This window comes from Chrysemys picta, chromosome 14, assembly GCF_011386835.1.
Source record: "Chrysemys picta bellii isolate R12L10 chromosome 14, ASM1138683v2, whole genome shotgun sequence".
Taxonomy (NCBI): Eukaryota; Metazoa; Chordata; order Testudines; family Emydidae; genus Chrysemys; species Chrysemys picta.
Genome location: NC_088804.1, coordinates 34,322,920 through 34,341,104, shown reverse-complemented (window position 1 = coordinate 34,341,104; position 18,185 = coordinate 34,322,920). Strand labels below are relative to the sequence as shown.

The window sequence follows — 18,185 nt, the reverse complement described above, 5'->3', positions numbered from 1 at the left end:
TATACTTTAATGAAGACCAGATGCAGCTCTTTCTCACAAGAGATTCAAGGAGCTAACAGACTACTCACAAAGAGGTTTCAAATCCACACTCTATAAACTGTAGTAAACAAACATTAAAAGCAGCAACCAGACAACAGAATAACCACCCAATGTAAAAAAAAAAAAAAAAAAACCTGACACACAACTCTTCAGTTTCAATTCTAAGCAGGGTGGTTTTCATCATCATTAACTCCAGCACTCCCTAGTTCTAGAAAGTCTAGACAACTGACTCTGTGGGTGATGACATTAATAATGAGAAATCTCCGTATGACAATGATTCAGAATCTAAAAACAAAAACCCCAACAACAACATGCCAGCAGAAGACAGGGAACAGTTTTTCTATTGTCTTAAACCAAAACTGTCAGCAACTCAAAAGGGAGTTTTTAAATGACCTCCTGTGGTTATATCCAATTTGTCTATCTTTTTTATGCTGGATGGGTCATAATTAGGGAACAAAAAAGGAATGTCCAACAGTGTTAAATGTGACATTGAATTTGCTTCATAATGAACTGAAGTAGCCTTGTAGTCAGAACAACAGGTGGATCATTTTGGGCAGTATTCATGTGAAAGTAAAACAGTAACAGCAACCATTACATTTGAATTCCATTGGCATATACACTAGTCCCGTATATTGACATCGTCGCCCTTTCTTGTCCCTCATGCTGCCTTCCTGCGCTGGCCTTTGCCCCCTCCCACCAGTGCAACTAATGTCTCAAGGAAACAGCACAAACCTCTGCATGCTTTTTCTGTTTGCCTGAAGCTGGGAATGGGGGACAGGCCTTGGATTACCTGTTCTGTTCATTCCCTCTGAAGCACCTGGCATTGGCCACTGTCCAAAGACAGGATACTGGGCTAGATGGACCTTTGGTCTGACCCTGTATGGCTGTTCGTAGGTTCTTATGTATTTTGATCTGTGCACTTGAATTTTTGAGTAAAGATTATAGAGGCCCAAGCAGTGATTAACATACATTTTAGTTCCATAGAGCTGTTCTAACCACTTATTTTTACTAATTCTTATCCCTAATCATGGGAATGTTCATTTCTTGTCTGTAATTCTATAAGAAATTAAATTATTGGTGTCATGCTTTTGCTTATGTTAATTACTTTAATTTCACAACCACTAAATTATACAAGTTTTATTTGTAAATTTAATAATATTCAATAATCTAACCCTATGCATTCATATCACCTTCAGGAGCCTCAGATTTGATAAACTAAACAGGCTTAGATCTGTTAACTACTTGCATGGGAAACCCTCAAGGAAAACCTTGATAGTAGAGGATGGGGTGATTCTGTAGGTGGTATTCTTCTCTTCATAGCAATGTCCCAGCATGGTGCCAGAGATCAATGTGAGTTTGGAGGTGCTGTTTATGCAATATGATAGGCACATTCTGGGTGCAATTCAGACCAATGAAAGGTTGTGTCACTGCTTGTCCTGTAACTCTGAGTGCCTTAAAACACTCAGAAGCTGTAGTTCCCTGTCTGGATGCTCCCAGCCAGCATACACTATGTTGAGCATCCCTGGTCCAGCAACTCTGAATCCAGCAGCCTGCTTGTTACATCATAGTCACACTCTGGTTTCTACCAGCCTTGGTTACTACCAGCTGTGTGACCCCAAAACATCCCTATCCTGAATTTCCCCAGATTGCCCTGAAATGTTCAACCCTCTCCTGGAACATTCAGAGGAGTTGCTCTTTTAAGGAGACAAAAGCACTGTTTATTATTTTAGCTGGAATTAATAAGTTCAGTTCAAACATGGCACTGGGCTGGTGTAGATTAAACGTAAAACAAAAAGAGGATTTAAGTGAGTTCAAGTACAAGGGATAGAGACAAAGTGGTTACAAGTAAATAAAAGTAAAATAGCTTTCTAATGGCTAAGACTGAACAAACTATAGCCTTGGTTCAAGGTATATTTCTTACAAGTCTTTCTTCTTGGCTGACTTTCTCTCAGTAAGGATCTTCCACAGAAGTACAAGGTGCTGGTTTTCCTAGTCTTCCACGGTGGAAGATCTTTGCATAAGCTGGTTTCTTACCTATATTCAGTTCCCAAGATTTAATCCCCTTTGGCTGAAGAAACCATTTTTTTCAGCTTGCAAGAGATCTGGCCTCTTGTATGTCTGTCCAGTGATGGATGCCAAAATAGAGTTGTCTTGATCTTCTATCTTCCAAAACTCACTGTTTTGTCCCCAGACTCAGGAGAACCCCATGCTGTTCTTCCCTTCCTGGGTACTTCCTATCCTCCTGCTGATTCATATGTAAATAGGACTTCTATTGTTTTTGGTCACATCTGGCTTAATTTCATTGGAGACCTATAGATAGCTGCCTTCCCACCTGTCTGGAAGAAAACCTGTTTCTCCCTTTCTTTGGTCACAGACTTTAAAGCATAATATCAGTGAGTATTAATGCCTCAGATAGTGTTAGTAAATACATTTTACAATGATATTAATTGCCACTGCATCATTAGCTTTCATAAATGACCTTACTTGATACACTTTTATAACCCAGTAATATTGCATACAATCAACTGATTCACTTACTTATCTTTTGAGGTTCAGACTCCCACAGGTGACTATTTCCCCCACTCGCTAGTTTGATGGCTTTGTTTACCTTTTATGTAAATACACCTTCACTGACTCTGCCTGATGACCAGGCTGGTCAGCCAAGCAAATACACATTCCATTGTCTAGGGCAGACTGGTCTTATGCATTGCTTGTCAAAGACATTGTAAGAACATAAACATAATTCTCTACATACCCCATACATACATTATGCAAGAATATTAATGATCAGTGAGTTATTAGTTTTCTAATGATATATTACATGTAACCTTCTGGGTACATATCCTGAGAATGGTGTGTTAGGTGTAGTGAGTATGTCAGGCCTGACAAGGGTTGTTGACACAGAGTAGTGAACCACCAGTGAGCCTTTGTGTTACAGATATAAAGAGACCGTGACTTCTTGGGGTCATCAGAGATCGTGTAATACTTTACATGGCAGGTGTACTTAGGATTTCACTGCTGCTCTTGAAATCTTTCAATTCATTCCTCCAAAGTAAATAATCCAATCACAGAAATGAGATATGTGGAAAAATTAGTGCCGCAAAAAAGATAAGAAAAATGCCAACTCAAAAACAACTTCAGGCCAGCCAGGTCATAGCAAAGTGAGAGGCAAACAAACACTATTTAAAGATGTTCCTGGGTGACAACACTGCTCAGGGAATGAGTGTTAAATAAAACATTCTAAGTTCTTTTACTCTTCTCCATATAGAACCCCAAAGATCTTTTAACTTACAAGACAGTGAGAAGGGCTTAAAACGATGGGCATGTGAATGTGGGGGGGGGAAATAGTGGCGGTACAATAGACTCAATAATATGGGGCTCCATCTTCACCTTGGAGAAGAATCTCAGGGAGGTGCAGTGGAATGTCCCTAAAAGTGGGATGGGGTACTCCTTCCCTGAGGCCCCCCCCAGCACCTCCTCTTCTTCCTGAGCCCTCGCACTGCCCCTTCCCCGAGGTCCTGCTCCTCCGCCCCCCGCTCACTCCTGTCCGCCCCTCCCCCTGTTGCTCACCCTTATGGATGGTAAAAAGTGGGGGGGCCATAGCCCATGCCTCCCCCCCCCCTCCCCCGTTCCAGCATCCCTAATCTCAGGCTATGTCTACTCTTAAAATGCTACAAGCAGCTGTAGTACTCCAGTGTAAATACTTACTACAGCGACAGGAAGGGTTCTCCCACACTGCTGTAGGTAATCCACCTCCCTGAGAGGCAGTACCTACGTCGGCAGAAGAATTCTTCTGTTGACCTACCGGGTCTATACCAGGGTTTAGGTTGGCTTAACTATGTCTCTCAAGGGCATGGATTTTTCCACACCCCTGAGAAATGTAGCTATTCCAATGTAACTTTTCACTGTAGGCCAGCCATTAGATGAGTTCATAGTGGTACCTTATCCTCCTAAAATTAGATATAAGGTGGAACAGTCAAAGCCTGAAGATCACTCAATCCACAAACTGAGGTCAGTGCCACCAGGAAAATGACCTTCCTTTTAAGAAACTTGAGTTCATAGGTATTGAGTAGCTCAAAAGGAGCTTTAGTGAGTTGTGTGAGAATCACATTAATATCCTAGGAGCTTTTAGAAGTACATAGCACATGGAACTGACAAGGGGCTTCAGAGACATTGACCTATCTTTAATTAATTTATGGTAGGCCAAAAGAACTGCCAAATGAACCTGGCTGGAATTTAAAGTTTAAGGTAGATTCAGACAGATGAAGAAAGATTTTTTCATGAGGCAAGAAAAGGGTCCATTTGGGCTTGCCTGCACCATGCCACAGACCTTTTCTACTTATAATTTTAAGACTTTCTAGTGGCTGGCTTTCAAGAAGCCACCAGAACACAAGTCAGCTTCTTGGAGACTATGCTCAGGACACCCAAAAATGTGAGCTATTGTGTCACTCTTCTGCCAGAGCAGGAGTGAGAGCATTGCTTCTGCTAAGCTGTGTATCTGCCCCCAAATACATCACCCTGTCTGCCTTGCCAGCAAACTCTAAGACTCAGCCAATCTAAACCTTATCTTGCAGGAAACAATCAGTGAACCTCAGTGTAGGGATTATTGTGAAATTTACAAAAATAAAGTTAGCTTAAGCTTGGTTAAGAAAACAATATATATACTAGTAAGAAAGAAAATGCCCTAATTCGCTAATAAAGGAAGAACGTGAGAATAATAAGTTATAAGACTAGAATGTAGTGTGGGAGGGATGTATGGTTCAAAAAATAACTAAAAATAAAGGGTGGCAGTAAAAAGACAAAGAAAAACGGTCTTAAAAGAAACAAGCACACATTTATAACTCTTTGTACTCAACCCATACATACATCACACAAAGATTTTCGGGACCAGCATATCACCAGTTTAAAATATGATACCTTATATCAGAGGTTCTCAAACTGTGCTCCACGGACCACCAGTGGTCCGCAAGCTCCATTCAGATGGTTCCCAGATAGTTCCCTAAAAGGTGCGCGCCTGGGCGGCTGTACACAAGAGAAGGAAGGTCCACCCACCTAATTAGTAGCTGCACAGGCGTGGCTCCACTAATTAGGTGCCTGGACCCTGGAGAAGATGCACATGTAAGGTGAGGAGGTGGCCTTGGGGAGAATAGGGGGTAGGTGGGAGGGGGCAGTGGGGTGAGAAGGGGGGGCTGGAATTTGGGACATGCATGGCTGTGGTGGCCAGAGAAAGAGGCGACTTTCTCCAGATCCAGGGCTGCGGCTGCCGGGGAGAGACGGCCCTTTTCCCCAGCCTCAGCTCTGTGGCTGCTGTGGTGGGGGAGAGACCCCCCCCTCCTTTCCAGCCCCAGCTGAGTGGCTGCTGCGGCGGGGGAGAGAGGGCATATTCATCGCATTAGAAAGGTAAGACTACCGATATTAAAATATGAGTTGGGTGCTTTTATTTATAGAACAAAAAACCACTAATTATTATTACATGTTTTTTATATAGCGCTTTTATCCAAAGTGCTTTACAATAGTTAGCTAACCGTACAAACAACATTTAGAAAGATAATTAGGTCCACCGAGACCCTCAGCAATTTTCAAGTGGTCCACGAAAAAACAAGTTTGAGAACCACTGCCTTATATTACACCTTTGAGATATATATAATGACAATGTTTTGGGGCAAAGAGTATGTCAGGCCTGATGCGAGTGTGAAAGTAAAAATCAGGCCAGAAGACCTAAGTTCCAGAGCTCTTCAGAGATTGGCACTCCCAGACCAATGGCAATGAAAGAGCCACATAAAAAAAATAATAATAATAAAAAAGAACCAGATCTGACCAGATGGTGGGAGGGCCCCTTTATCTTGTACATTCATGATGCTGTCAAGAACATACAAGATAAAGAAAAGACGCAAAGCACATACCCTGTGCAAAGCTCCTTTACTGACCTGTCAAGAAAATGCAGACTGGAAGGTTTCAAGAGTGGTGGTTTTAGTCTTGAGTGGCACAGTCACCTTAACAGGAGGCTTAGCTTATGCCCTGACCCACAACTGAAGTCCTCAGAGACCTTCAAGTTTATAACTTAATGAGTTCTATCTGTCTTGCACTAAGGAGCACAAGAATAAGAATCCTGCACAAATGGTTTTCATCCTTTTATATATACACAATCTGTAGTATCCTATGGTCAATTCTTCTGGATGACAAGTGCCATTTTAAAGTAAGATATTACTATAATGACTACCAACAATTTGGTCAATAATATCTAATTAGCTATAATATAAATACAGTATTAACAAAAATCTGTTAAAAGAACATTATTAAGGTTTCAAAGTCAAGCAGTCAAAAGTTTTGAAATGCCAAAATTAAGGTAGCTGGGGGAAAGGATCATTGATAGCACAGGAGAGACAGTCTCCCTGCTTTCAGTTCTGGGGCCAGACATACAGCAGCCCACAGTTTCAATTGTTGCAACATGCTCAGTGCAGACAGATTCTTCTGGGAATTTAACTACTAAAATCTAAGATGCCTCTACTGCGCATGTGCAAAGTGCAATTTCCCAAGGCTTATAACTAGGACAAATTTGGGAAGATCTTCATGGGATCAACAAATAAAATATTCCTGACACAAAAGATACCCCTCTGCTAAATTTCAAGTCCCTGCTCCAATGCACAGAGGTACTGGAGCTTTCCAAAGAAAAGGTCACCAGAATTTTTGAAAGTGGGCAGAAACAGTTGAACCTTTTGGCTGAAATTTTCCAGAAAAATTCAGCCCAAGGCAGACACCTGGCATGGAAAATTTCAATCCAAACAGTGAAGTCTGACAAAGCTAAAAGCAACAGAAGCCAGGATTGTATAATGGGAAGCGTTGAGTAACCTTAATAATAGGAAGTGCTACCACTTCTGTGAATAGATACACATCAAGGCTTAAATTCTTAGAAGCATGCATGTACTATGGCACGTACAGGAACTGCATATATACAATCTGTTGTGTACACACCATTTAGGGTTTGTGGGCATAAATCCACACATCTGTGCAAATCCTGACTTGTTCACAACTATTGAGGATTTGAGCAGCCAGGGGTTCAAGTGTAACATTGTATGGCTAACAAGTGGTCTGTGTTACTGTAAAGGTCAACTGCTGAACAAGCACCTTTTATAGTGATGTATTTAGGACATGAGCCAGGACACTTTTCTAAAGGATAATCCCATCAACAGACTAATTATTCAATCACTTGTCCTATCCTGGCCCCCTTGCAGAAATGATTCATAGGGACTAATACAGTATGTTTTTATATGAAAGTAGTATATCTTTGTGGAAAAAGCCATTTTAAAAAGTTTTGAATGGAACAGACCATTCAAAATACTGAAATGATTGTCAACGGTATGACAAAGAGGGTGAGTTAATATCTTTTATTGGACCAATGTCTTTTGGTGAGAGAGATAAGCTTTCAAGCCACAAAGAGATCTTCTACTGGTCTGGAGGTGATGATCTGGTTGTATTCCTCCATTATGTTCTTCAGTCTCCTTGATTCCAGACACTGCAGGAGGCATCGGGTGTCAGCACTAGGGAATGGGGGGGATGGCTGCAGGATGACACGATAGTGGGTGAGAGTCACATCCTCTGGTAATAGTGCTAAACTCCAAGCCATATTTATCAAACATCCACATGATACAGCAGCTATGAATGCCTCACTAGAACAAATTAATTATCTTGGAAATAAAAATATACTCATTTTGGAATCAAGGATAGTTTTCACTTTCATATTGTAACAAGACAGGTCAGGCACCAATTCAAAACTTTCCTACACCTCAGTGTGGTATAACAAAATGCAGGAGATCATTTACCTTTTCAGATTAATCTCTTAGTCTCTTTATCTTCTCATTTTTGTCCTCTGTTCTTTTCTTTTGCTCTCTATTTCCCTCATGTCTTCTTGTTCGGTGCTGTTTCTCTCAAACATTACTCTAGTTTTCTATTAACCTTTTCTATCTCATTATTCCCTGTCACTCTTCTCCTTAAGGGGTTCTCTACACTATCTTATTTTCTCCTCCTCTCAAACTGCTCAGTTACGAATGTCATTCCTAAATACCCTGTTCCAACATCTCAACTGCCGTTCTTGACTTCCCATTCCCAACTGCACCACCTCATTGACCAGTGTGAATGGATACTGATCTGAACATTCTCCATGTTCTCTAATCCAAATGTCAGATTCCAACTATTTGGTCCTAACCCTCAGCTCACAATTGCCCAGTTCCAGCAGCCTCTCCTAGATGTCTAAATCTAAACTTCCATAGACCCTTCTGCACCCAATATTTTTCATCTCATTTCTGGCCAAAGAGGCACCACTCAAAATTTTCGGCTGGCTGTGTGAATGACAGAGGTAAAGGCTATCACCCTTCGTGTAGGCCAGCTGCAGTTGCAAATGTTTACTAGGGACAAGGATGAGGCCACCAAGTACTTTTTGAACCTAGCTCTTCAGAGGCGGAAGGCCCAAGTGTCCACAATGAAGGAACAGGACTGGAAAAAGCTGCTCAGAAAAAAGTTGATCCCACAAGGAGTCCTTGGCAGCAGTCTGCCAAGTCTTGCTTATTGGGAAGGAGAGACTTCATTCCTGGACAGTCATTCCAAGGAGTTTTCAAAGTATCCTTCTTCTGCAATGTGGGATTTTGCTGAGTGTGTTTCAGTGCAGCATTTACATGGCATTGTGATTTGCTGAAATCTTTACCCACATAGTCACAGCCTGAGTCAGCCCTGTGCCGGGCTGAGGTAACACATCACCCTATGGGGGCATCTGTGCAGCTGTCCATCCTGCAGCACAAACAAGGAACAACGGCCAGTGGGATGGCCCAGGACTGTGACCTGGAGCATGGTGGGCTGGAGGTGCAACGCTAGCTTTGACAGGCTATGCAAGCATCTCTCAGCTAGGCCTTTTGGCCCTTTCTGTGGTGGTTGGGAAAGCTCAAGCAGACCAGGCTAGTTCCAAGCTTCCACACCGGCACCCCCTCTGCCTCCTCCTCTGTTCTCTTGCTTCCTCATCCCTGTATCCCCTAATCGTCCTGCCATTGCCCCTCCCCTCAGCCCTGCCAGCCCTCCCCCCTTCTCCCTCCATCCTCTCGCCGTCCTCCCCACACGCTCCCTGAAGCCTCCCCCCATAGCCCCTCCCCCCAGGCTGTTTGTGTCGCACCTCGCACCCCATTGCTCATGCGCTCACTTCCGCGCTCCGCCCCCCTCCCCCCCGCCAACCCCGTCGCCCAGGGTAACGGCTTCGGGGTGGGAAGGGGGCTGCGAACAACCGCAGCAGCAGAGCGGCCTGTGCGGCTCCATGTCCCCGCGCCCCGGGACCGAAGGGTGAGGCGGGAGGGCAGCACGAGGGGCAGGGGAGAGCCCGGGAATGGGGGGACGAGGGGGTAGCCCCGTGGGGGGGGGGAGTGCGGGGGAGCAGGGGAGAGCCCGGGAATGGGGGGACGAGGAGGGAGCCCTGTGGGGGGGGAGTGCGGGGGTGCAGGGGAGAACCCGGGAATGGGGGAGCGAGGGGGGAACCTGGTGGGGGGAGCGCGGGGGGGGGGTAGGGGATGTAGGGGGACAGGGGCTGGGGAAAGGAGCTCAAAGAGCAGCCTAAGCTAAGGGACTGGTATAAAATATCCAATTCTGGTTCTTTAGTTAAAAAACTCCTTTTGGGGTTGGGTTTTCAGGGAGTGCAGTGGGGGAGCGGCCCTCAACTCCTTGCATTAAAATTAGGATATCTGAACAATAATTGCCAGACTGATTATTTAAGACACACATCTTATTGCAGCTTTAAAGGGTAGAACCGTGGGGCACGGGGACCATGATGAACTCCTCCAAGAAGAGTGAACTAGACTTAGAAAAAGGCATTACCAATAAGAAAACAGAAGAAGCCAACTGGCAGTGTATCTACCCAAATGAGAGGAGAGAGAGGAATCACGTTTATACTCTTCTTGACATCAGCGAGAATGTATTTGAACAAGATGAAAGGTCCTTGGAATATGTCATCAGGACAGGATGGGAGGAAGCTGTAAGTTACATTTTATATCTTGAAAAATGACTTAGTAGCCAGGAAAAAAATTCTCAAATGCAGTTTTGGAACATTTGCTAACAATGGCTATTTAAAAATTCATTTGTTTTGATACAATGTAGTTTGAAAAGTCAACAGATACTGCTTTGGATACCTTAAAGCAGGGGTGGCCAACCTGAGCCTGAGAAGGAGCCAGAATTTACCAATGTGCATTGCCAAAGAGCCACGGTAACATGTCAGGAGCTCCCCCTCGCCCCTAGTGTCTCCCACCCACCAGCAGCGCCGCCGATCAGCACCAAACCCTCCATCCCTGCACCTCCCACCCACCGCAATCAGCTGTTTGTGGTGTGCAGGAGGAGTCGCGGTAGACTCAGGGGAAGAGGCGGGGGCTTTGGGGAAGGAGTGGAGTGGGGCCAGGGTCTGGGGCAGAGCCCGGGCTTGAGCAGTGAGCACCCTGTAGCACATTGGAAAGTTGGTACCTGTAGCTCCAGCCCCGGAGTTGGCACCTATGCAAGGAGCCTCATATTAACCTCTGAAGAGCTGCCTGTGGCTCTGGAGCCACAGGTTGGCCAGGGCCAGCTTTAGCAGGTGCGGGGCCCCATGGCAGGACACGAATTGTCTGCCCCCCCCCCCGCCCCAACTCCGCCCCGGCCCGGCCCCAACTCCGCCCCCTTCCTGCCCCATTGGATCCCTCCCCAAATCCCCGCCCTGGCCCCACCTCTTCCCCAAGCACGCCACATTCCTCCTCCTCACCCCTCCCTCCCAGGCTTGCGCTGATCAGCTGTATGGCGGCGCAAGCACTGGAGGGAGGGGGGAGAAGCAGGACACGGCTTTCCCCCATCCCCCCGCTCCGCCGGCAGCCCCGGACGTTGCGGGGCTCTCTTAGGCGCAGGGCCCCATTCCGGGGAATCGGCCGAATCAGCTTAAAGCCGGCTCTGAGGTTGGCCACCCCTGCCTTAAAGCCTCTAAACCAGAGTCAAAGTTGAGAATGGGAGGAAATCATGACAAATCAACAGTTGATTGTTTTAAACAAGATATTTAACACTACACATGTTTTAAAAAACAAAAAGCTAGGAGCTTCAAAATAGTTGAAGGGAGCTGCTTAAAAAGCAGAGGTAGGTATGGAGGAACTTTAAGAACATACTGAAAATATTGTTTAGGGTTTTATTCTTAAACTAATAGAGATCTAGTTTGTTACAGCTGCAGATTAGTCAGCATGAAATGGAATATACAGAAAGGACCAACAGCTGCAACCTCCACACAAACCAAAAAGTGGCACTGTGCTAATCAATGAACAATACCTTCTTATGGGGGGAGGGGGAATTAGGATAAAATGCTTTGATCTAGGTGCAGAAAAACAAGAAGAAAATGAAGTATTCTGTTCCTCATTTAGCATGTGTAGTAGAATGAAGAAGCAAGATAATTATAAGTGAAACACAAACTTAACCATTAGTTAATCTATAGATAAACTAAGCTGTAAATGATCCTTTGAACCAATTAAAAATAAGATGAGCTTTGTGGAATCAGACACTTGCCATCTTTATTTTTAGTTTAGTATAAAGGACTGATCATCTTCCTCTAGTTCCTTCAACTTTTGTAAAGTGGACATTCAATTGCCATTTTTATGTCTATCACTGTTTTGTAACATAGACATATGGAATACCTAAAAACCTCACTAAACCTTCAAGTACGTTCCTTTCCTGTAGCTACAATGAAGTTGAATAGAAGGAATATTAATAGTGGTTAATATAAATGGCACTCACATCTGTTTGAAGTAATTCTGATTAAAGCTGCTTCTCACCTTTTTACCTACAAAACAGATGAGATTCTTGAAGAAAAGGCAAGTAGGGTTGTGATGGTTTAGTTAGCTTAAGAATTTGGTGTACATTATCCATTATATCAGAGCAGTAACAAATAGTTCAGCTGTGGGGATGGATCACTTGTATCACAGAGGGAAATGGCTTTGGAGGCTTCTGGTTTTCTGTAGTTTTAAGATTATGAATTTTTCAGAATGACTATGAGTACAATGGGTTCAAACCTTGCCATTCCAGGGTAGAATTACCATATGTCCAGGTTTTCCTAGATATTGCCTCTTTTTTGAGCCTCTGTCCTATGTCCGGGTGGATTTTTTCAAACAGGAAATGTCTGGAATTTTTTCAGAGCAGATGCTGCAGCTCAGAAAGAGCCCTGATTGGACCGCTTCCCGATTGGCATCTCCCCTGCATCAGCAGCTGTTTGGTCCATTCCCCTGCAGCCAAAGCTGCTGGGTCCTGCCCACTCAGGCCTAGGGAGGGGGTCCATAGGGAGGCGCTGATTGAGGCCTGGTGCTGCGTCCTGGGCTTGTGCCAGCTGTCCTGCCACCATGACAGGGAACGACACTATCCCCCACCTCCAGCGAGTACCACTGCCGCAGGTATCCCCTGCAGTCCCCCCTTCCCCCTCCCAGTGTCCTCTTTTTGGGAACCTGAAATATGGTAACCCTATTCTAGGGAGGCTTAGATGGTTAAAAATAACTCAGATAAACAACTGTTTTCTATCCTGTGTTAGGCGTGGACATACACCAAAGACATTCTGGTGTTAAAGTAGTCTTCCCCCCACCCCCCCCCATCCAGTAATGCAGTCTTCTAGACTGTTTTTTTGAAACCTATATTTAGGGCAGACCTATCTGTATAGAAAAGCTGTTTTTGTGGTTAGGAATACAGTTAGTGGGGTGAGGATAGTTTTGGATAGTCTATTTTGTTGTAACTTCTTGATTTGAGTAGATATTTCTAGGTCTAAGTTCTCTGGTACCTGCTGGTATAACTGAAAAGCTAAGTCTTTCTAAACTTTAAAGGTGTGATCTGCAAAGCAGTTTAGGTGCTTAAGTCCTGTATGCAGCACCTCTGCACTCTGTGAAATTCCTGCTTGGCTGCCACCTAACCCTGGATACTAGTGGTTTTCAACTTGGGGTCCACAGACTGTCTCAGGGGTCTGCAATAAGTAACTATGAAAATTAAATTTCAGATCCCAGGAAAAGCATTCCGTTTTTCTGATCAATCAAAAGTATGTGAATTCCCCCACCTATAGGTCAGAACCTGGAAGTGTTATCATTACCATAGAACAGGGGTCCCCAACGTGGTGCCCGCGGGCACCATGGCGCCCGCCGGGGCATCCACATGCACCCACCTACTGGTCACCGGACAAGCAGCCACTGAAATGCCACCGTGAAGCGGCAATGTCAAGAAGCACTACTGCCGAAATGCTGCCGAATTTCGGCCGTGACGCCTCTTGATGACACTGCTTCACAGCGGCATTTTGGTGGCTGCTTGTCTGGCGGCCACAGTCCTCGGCGGCCAGGGCCGGCTCCAGGCACCAGCTTACCAAGCAGGTGCTTGGGGCGGCACGTCCAGCTGTTCGGCGGCAATTCGGCGGACAGTTCCTCACTCCTGCTCGGAGCGAAGGACCTCCCGCCGAATTGCTGCCGCAGATCGCAGCTTTTTTGTTTGTTTGGTTGGTTGGTTGCTTGGGGCGGCCAAAACCCTGGAGCTGGCCCTGTCGGCGGCTAGTCATCCGGCGCTCGCCCCACGGAAACCAAGTGGCTAGGCAGCAGTTCTGCAGAAAAGAACCTAGGGGTTACAGTGGACGAGAAGCTGGATATGAGTCAACAGTGTGCCCTTGTTGCCAAGAAGGCTAATGGCATTTTGGGCTGTATAAGTAGGGGTATTGCCAGCAGATCAAGGGACGTGATCGTTCCCCTCTATTTGACATTGATGAGGCCTCACCTGGAGTACCGTTTCCAGTTTTGGGCCCCACACTACAAGAAGGATGTGGAAAAATTGAAAAGAGTCCAGCGGAGGGCAATACAAATTATTAGGGGGCTGGAGCACATGAGTTATGATGAGAAGCTGAGGGAACTGGGATTCTTTAGTCTGCAGAAGAGAAGAATGAGGCGGGATTTGATAGCTGCTTTCAACTACTTGAAAGGGGGTTCCAAAGAGGATGCATCTAGACTGTTCTCAGTGGTACCAGGTGACAGAACAAGGAGTAATTGTCTCAAGTTGCAGTGGGGGAGGTTTAGGTTGGATATTAGGAAAAACTTTTTCACTAGGAGGGTGGTGAAGCACTGGAATGGGTTACCTAGGGAGATGGTGGAATCTCCTTCCTTAGAGGTTTTTAAGGTCAGGCTTGACAAAGCCCTGGCTGGGATGATTTAGTTGGGATTAGGTCCTGCTTTGAGCAGGGGGTTGGACTAGATGACTTCCTGAGGTCCCTTCCAACCCTGATATTCTATGATGATTCTATGAAAAGGTTGGGGACCACTGCCATAGAAGCTCACAGTTTAGTGCCCTTTCTCACGCTGCATCAAATGCTGGGCTGAGCATGTGCAACGTTTATAATTGAATTCTGTTCAGTCAGTTTTCAGTTTAAGACTTCTATGGTAGGGGTCCATGGACCACAGATTAAATTTCCAAAGAGGGCCGCACCGCCATTTGAAAACTTGTAGGGGTCCACAGATGAGAAAAGTTTGAAAACCACTGCTATAGATGCCATAGGCGCCGACTCCGGGGGTGCTCTGAGGCTGGAGCACCCGCAGGGAAAAATTGGTGGGTGCGGAGCACCCACTGGCAGCTCCCCCCCTCCCCTGCCCCAGCACACCTCTGCCTCCACTCTGCCTCCTCCCCTGAGCGGGCAGCCACATCCTGCTTCTCGCCCCTCCCTTCCTCCCAGCGCTTGCGCTGCGAAATAGCTGTTTCGCGTGGCAAGCCTGGGAGGGGGGAGGGGGTGGAAGAGAAGGAATGCAGCACGCTTGGGGAAGAGGCAGAGCCAGGGTGGGGATTTGGGGAGGGATCCAATAGGGGCAGGGAGGGGCCGGAGGGCCAGATGCTTAAACTCACGCTGCCTAACTTTCCATTGTAAAAATTTCCCAGGGCTTAAGTTTTTAAACTCTGGGGCACGTGCCCTCGTGATCCACTCTAGGCATCCGGATGCTTATCTCCCACCTCGGCCCCAAAGTGATTCACAAGCCAGGGGAAGGTAGGCATTTGGCTGCATAAATCACGTATGGGGCCTAAGCAGCTAGGTGGCCTTTGAGCATGACTCCCAGATCAGGTCCCATTCAGATTCATGTCTCTTTCCACTCATTGCTTTTTAATGTAAATGGTTTTCTCATAATATGAGTAAAGCTTTCTCATTTCCTTGTACTTTGGACTGTGGTGCAAAAAGAAGCTTTTCTCTTCTCCCAGTGAAATCACTTCTCTGTGTAGGTGCTGTGCTTTGTGTGTCCTGTTTCCACCTCTAGTTTATGGTCACTACTTCTAGATTTGGTAAGAGTCTGCCTTAATTTTTCACATTAAATTGTGCAGAGGTAGGCTGCTAGTGCAGAGCTCTGAAAGGGATCTTGTAAAATGGTATTTCAGTTTTTGAGCTCTTAATTTTAAGCAGTCAGTAGCAGGTGATGCGGTTTTCTCCTCTCAGCTGGAAGTTTGTCCTGTTGAAGCCTGCAAGAGATTAATATTAGTGAATCAAAAGCTAAGTAAAATCCACTCCTAGTCAGCAGTGGAACGTATGTTGTTTTGATTGATTGAAATGGCACTAGAAAAGCATTTGTTTTGTACATGGATCATAAAAGAAACATCACAATTCTGTTCTGTACTCAGTTTAGAAAAGAAGTGGGAACTAAGGAAAGCTATAATAATCTCTCAGATCCAAGACTTTGGGGGGAAGAGAACATGTTTTTCTTTCAAAGATAATATAATGTAACGGAAATTGGATTTTTCATGGTCTTGGATATCGCCTCTGAGGCTTGCAGTGTAGGACTCTGTAGAACAGCACTGCAAGCATAAAACTAAACCAGGCATGAAAATCTATGGAGTCTACTGGTTTTTCTGTCAATAAAAGTCTTCAAATACTGTGTTTTTTTTTTAAGTGGGCCTGGCTAAGAATAAAAAACTACTTGTTAATTTGGCCCAAACAGTAAACCTAAGTACCATCATGAGTGCTATTAGTTAACCATTACTGTTACAATTGTACATAGTTAATTTTTTTTCTTGTGAAGAAAGCAACTAGTATTTAGATTTAACATATTTCTCTGTTCCCAGGTGCAAGGCTGGGGTAAAGCTGCTCCATTTGCCTGCCTTCAGTTGCAAAAGGAAGCCAAGAAATCAAGGGCAAATGAAACCATCAACAGTTGCCTGTTTTGCTTAGATATGAGGCAAAATAATGACAAAAGTGTGAGCCAAGAAACCAAGACTACAAGAGATCAATCAAAATCTGATTGCAAATTAAGCACATGTGCTATAGATGATACCGTTTCAGAAAAGAAAGAGGTTCCAGTCCATTCTAGTGAGTCTTCCAATTGTTCTACCGCAGATGGAACTAAGAAAGAAAGTTGTAATGGCAAGTTACGCTCTATTCAGACATTTCAAGGTGAAAAGAAAAGTTTGCCAGTAAAGGAATACAGTATACGGCAACCAGAAAAAATGAAAAACCCAGAAGCCCTAAAAAATAAAGCTGTAAAGACCCCTGAGCCTACCATGCCTGCTCCAGATAGCTCTGAAGCTTCAAACTTAAAGTCTTTGCTGATATTGCCACCAGTGAAAGATGCAACTCCAAAAGATAGCACAGATCCTTCTTTTAAGAAGAGTATAGCAGCTATCTCCCAGGCAAATCAGAAAATGCTCAATGCTACTTCAGCTGAGACTGCTTCCCGTAGTAAGGGTATTAAAACAATAGAACAAAAGGGGGAAAAAGAAACTGACTGTATCATTCATGATACAGTGAAGGAGAAACAAATTCACGAACCATTATCCTTTGTCCCAAGGCTTCCAAAAGCATTCCTGCAAGCAGGCCCTGAACAGTTACACTGGCCCTGTGCTCTTTGGCCAGATAGAAAAATTACAACCACTTCTAATTCTGTTTCTTTGAGAAAGAACAGTCATCTTGCTAACATGCAGTTTCTGCATACAAAAGGAATACAGTACACAAAACATGATGAGATCAGAGGTCCTTTCATCAACAGTATTAAAAACAGAAGTCTCTCAGAGGCCAAGCAAGGAAATGAATCAAAAACACAGGCGGTGCAACTGCTTCCTGGACTATTCCCTTCCTTAACGGTCAGCCATGTTGCAATAACCGCAATGTCTTCTAGACTGACCTAACATTTTTATACTGTAACTTCATGTCATTTTCTTCTATTTGTTTGAACTCATTATATGATGAGAAAAGGATTGAAGATACATTGTACTTGTGCTCCGTGTGAGCAGACTTGCCGTTTGTTAATTTTTGTAGGTGCTACTTATATGTATCAGTTTATAATACTATACATTCCTTCCAAATAATTTCATTTCCAGTTTATAGATTAACTGCCTATTGTATACAATATTCTAATTCCCCATTGCCCCATATTAATTTATTTAAGGTTCTACTGGAACTAAGTGCATTCACCTCATTCAGGTGCAGCCCTCATGAACAATTAGACTGTGGGGCAAGCTGGGGTGTGAATCTATCCCACATCAGTCTGCCCTGCTCTAACTGTCCATGTACACCCTGCTGCTATATGTTAAGTTTGTTACAGTCAGGGCCAGCTCCAGGCACCAGCCCACCAAGCTTGTGCTTGGGGCGGCACCTGGAGGGGGGCGGTGCGGTGTTGCGTTCCGGCTCCAGCCGCCAGGGAGAGCGGGGCCACGGCCGGGCACTCCGCCCTCCCCCCGGCCCTCCTCCCAGGGCTCTGGCTGCCCTCCCCCCTGGCCGCCAGGGAGAGCAGAGCCCCGGCCGGGGCTCGCCGCCCTCCCCCCGGCGCTCTGGCCGGGCACTCTGCCCTCCCCTCGGCCCTCCTCCCAGGGCTCCGGCTGCCCTCCCCCCCCGGCTGCCGGGGAGAGCAGAGCCCTGGCCGGGCACTCCGCCCTCCCCCCCGGCCCTCCTCCCAGGGCTCTGGCTGCCCTCCCCCCTGGCCGCCAGGGAGAGCAGAGCCCCGGCCGGGGCTCGCTGCCCTCCCCCCGGCGCTCTGGCCGGGCACTCTGCCCTCCCCCCGGCCCTCCTCCCAGGGCTCCGGCTGCCCTCCTCCCCCCAGCCACCGGGGAGAGCGGAGCCCCGGCCGGGGAGAGGGGAGCCCCGGATGGGGCTCGCCGCCCTCCCCCCAGGGCTCCGGCTGCCCTCCCCTCCG

At 45.7% G+C, this 18,185-nt stretch overlaps 1 protein-coding gene and 1 long non-coding RNA gene across 3 annotated transcripts in view; one reads left to right on the top strand and one right to left on the bottom strand.

Moving 5' to 3' along the window:
* LOC135975683 (uncharacterized) overlaps window positions 1–12,225 on the bottom strand; it is a 38,144-nt gene extending 25,919 nt beyond the window's left edge. The window contains exons 1-2 of the long non-coding RNA XR_010592675.1: window positions 12,108–12,225; window positions 11,809–11,854 (exon numbers count right to left, since the gene is read on the bottom strand). This is a non-coding gene — a long non-coding RNA (uncharacterized LOC135975683). The remainder of the gene's footprint in view (window positions 1–11,808; window positions 11,855–12,107) is intronic.
* On the top strand, window positions 9,223–17,271 carry C14H16orf46 (chromosome 14 C16orf46 homolog). Of its 2 annotated transcripts, XM_005292321.4 has the most exons (3): window positions 9,223–9,360; window positions 9,806–10,045; window positions 16,123–17,271. In XM_005292321.4, exons 2-3 carry the CDS (start codon window positions 9,839–9,841, stop codon window positions 17,179–17,181), a joined length of 1,266 nt encoding a protein of 421 aa, XP_005292378.2. In that variant the 5' UTR covers window positions 9,223–9,360; window positions 9,806–9,838; the 3' UTR covers window positions 17,182–17,271. The 2 variants fall into 2 exon arrangements, with proteins under 2 accessions (XP_005292378.2, XP_008166858.2); XM_008168636.4 differs by lacking the exon at window positions 9,223–9,360 and having other exon boundaries at window positions 9,705–10,045.
* Window positions 17,272–18,185: the final 914 nt, after the last annotated feature.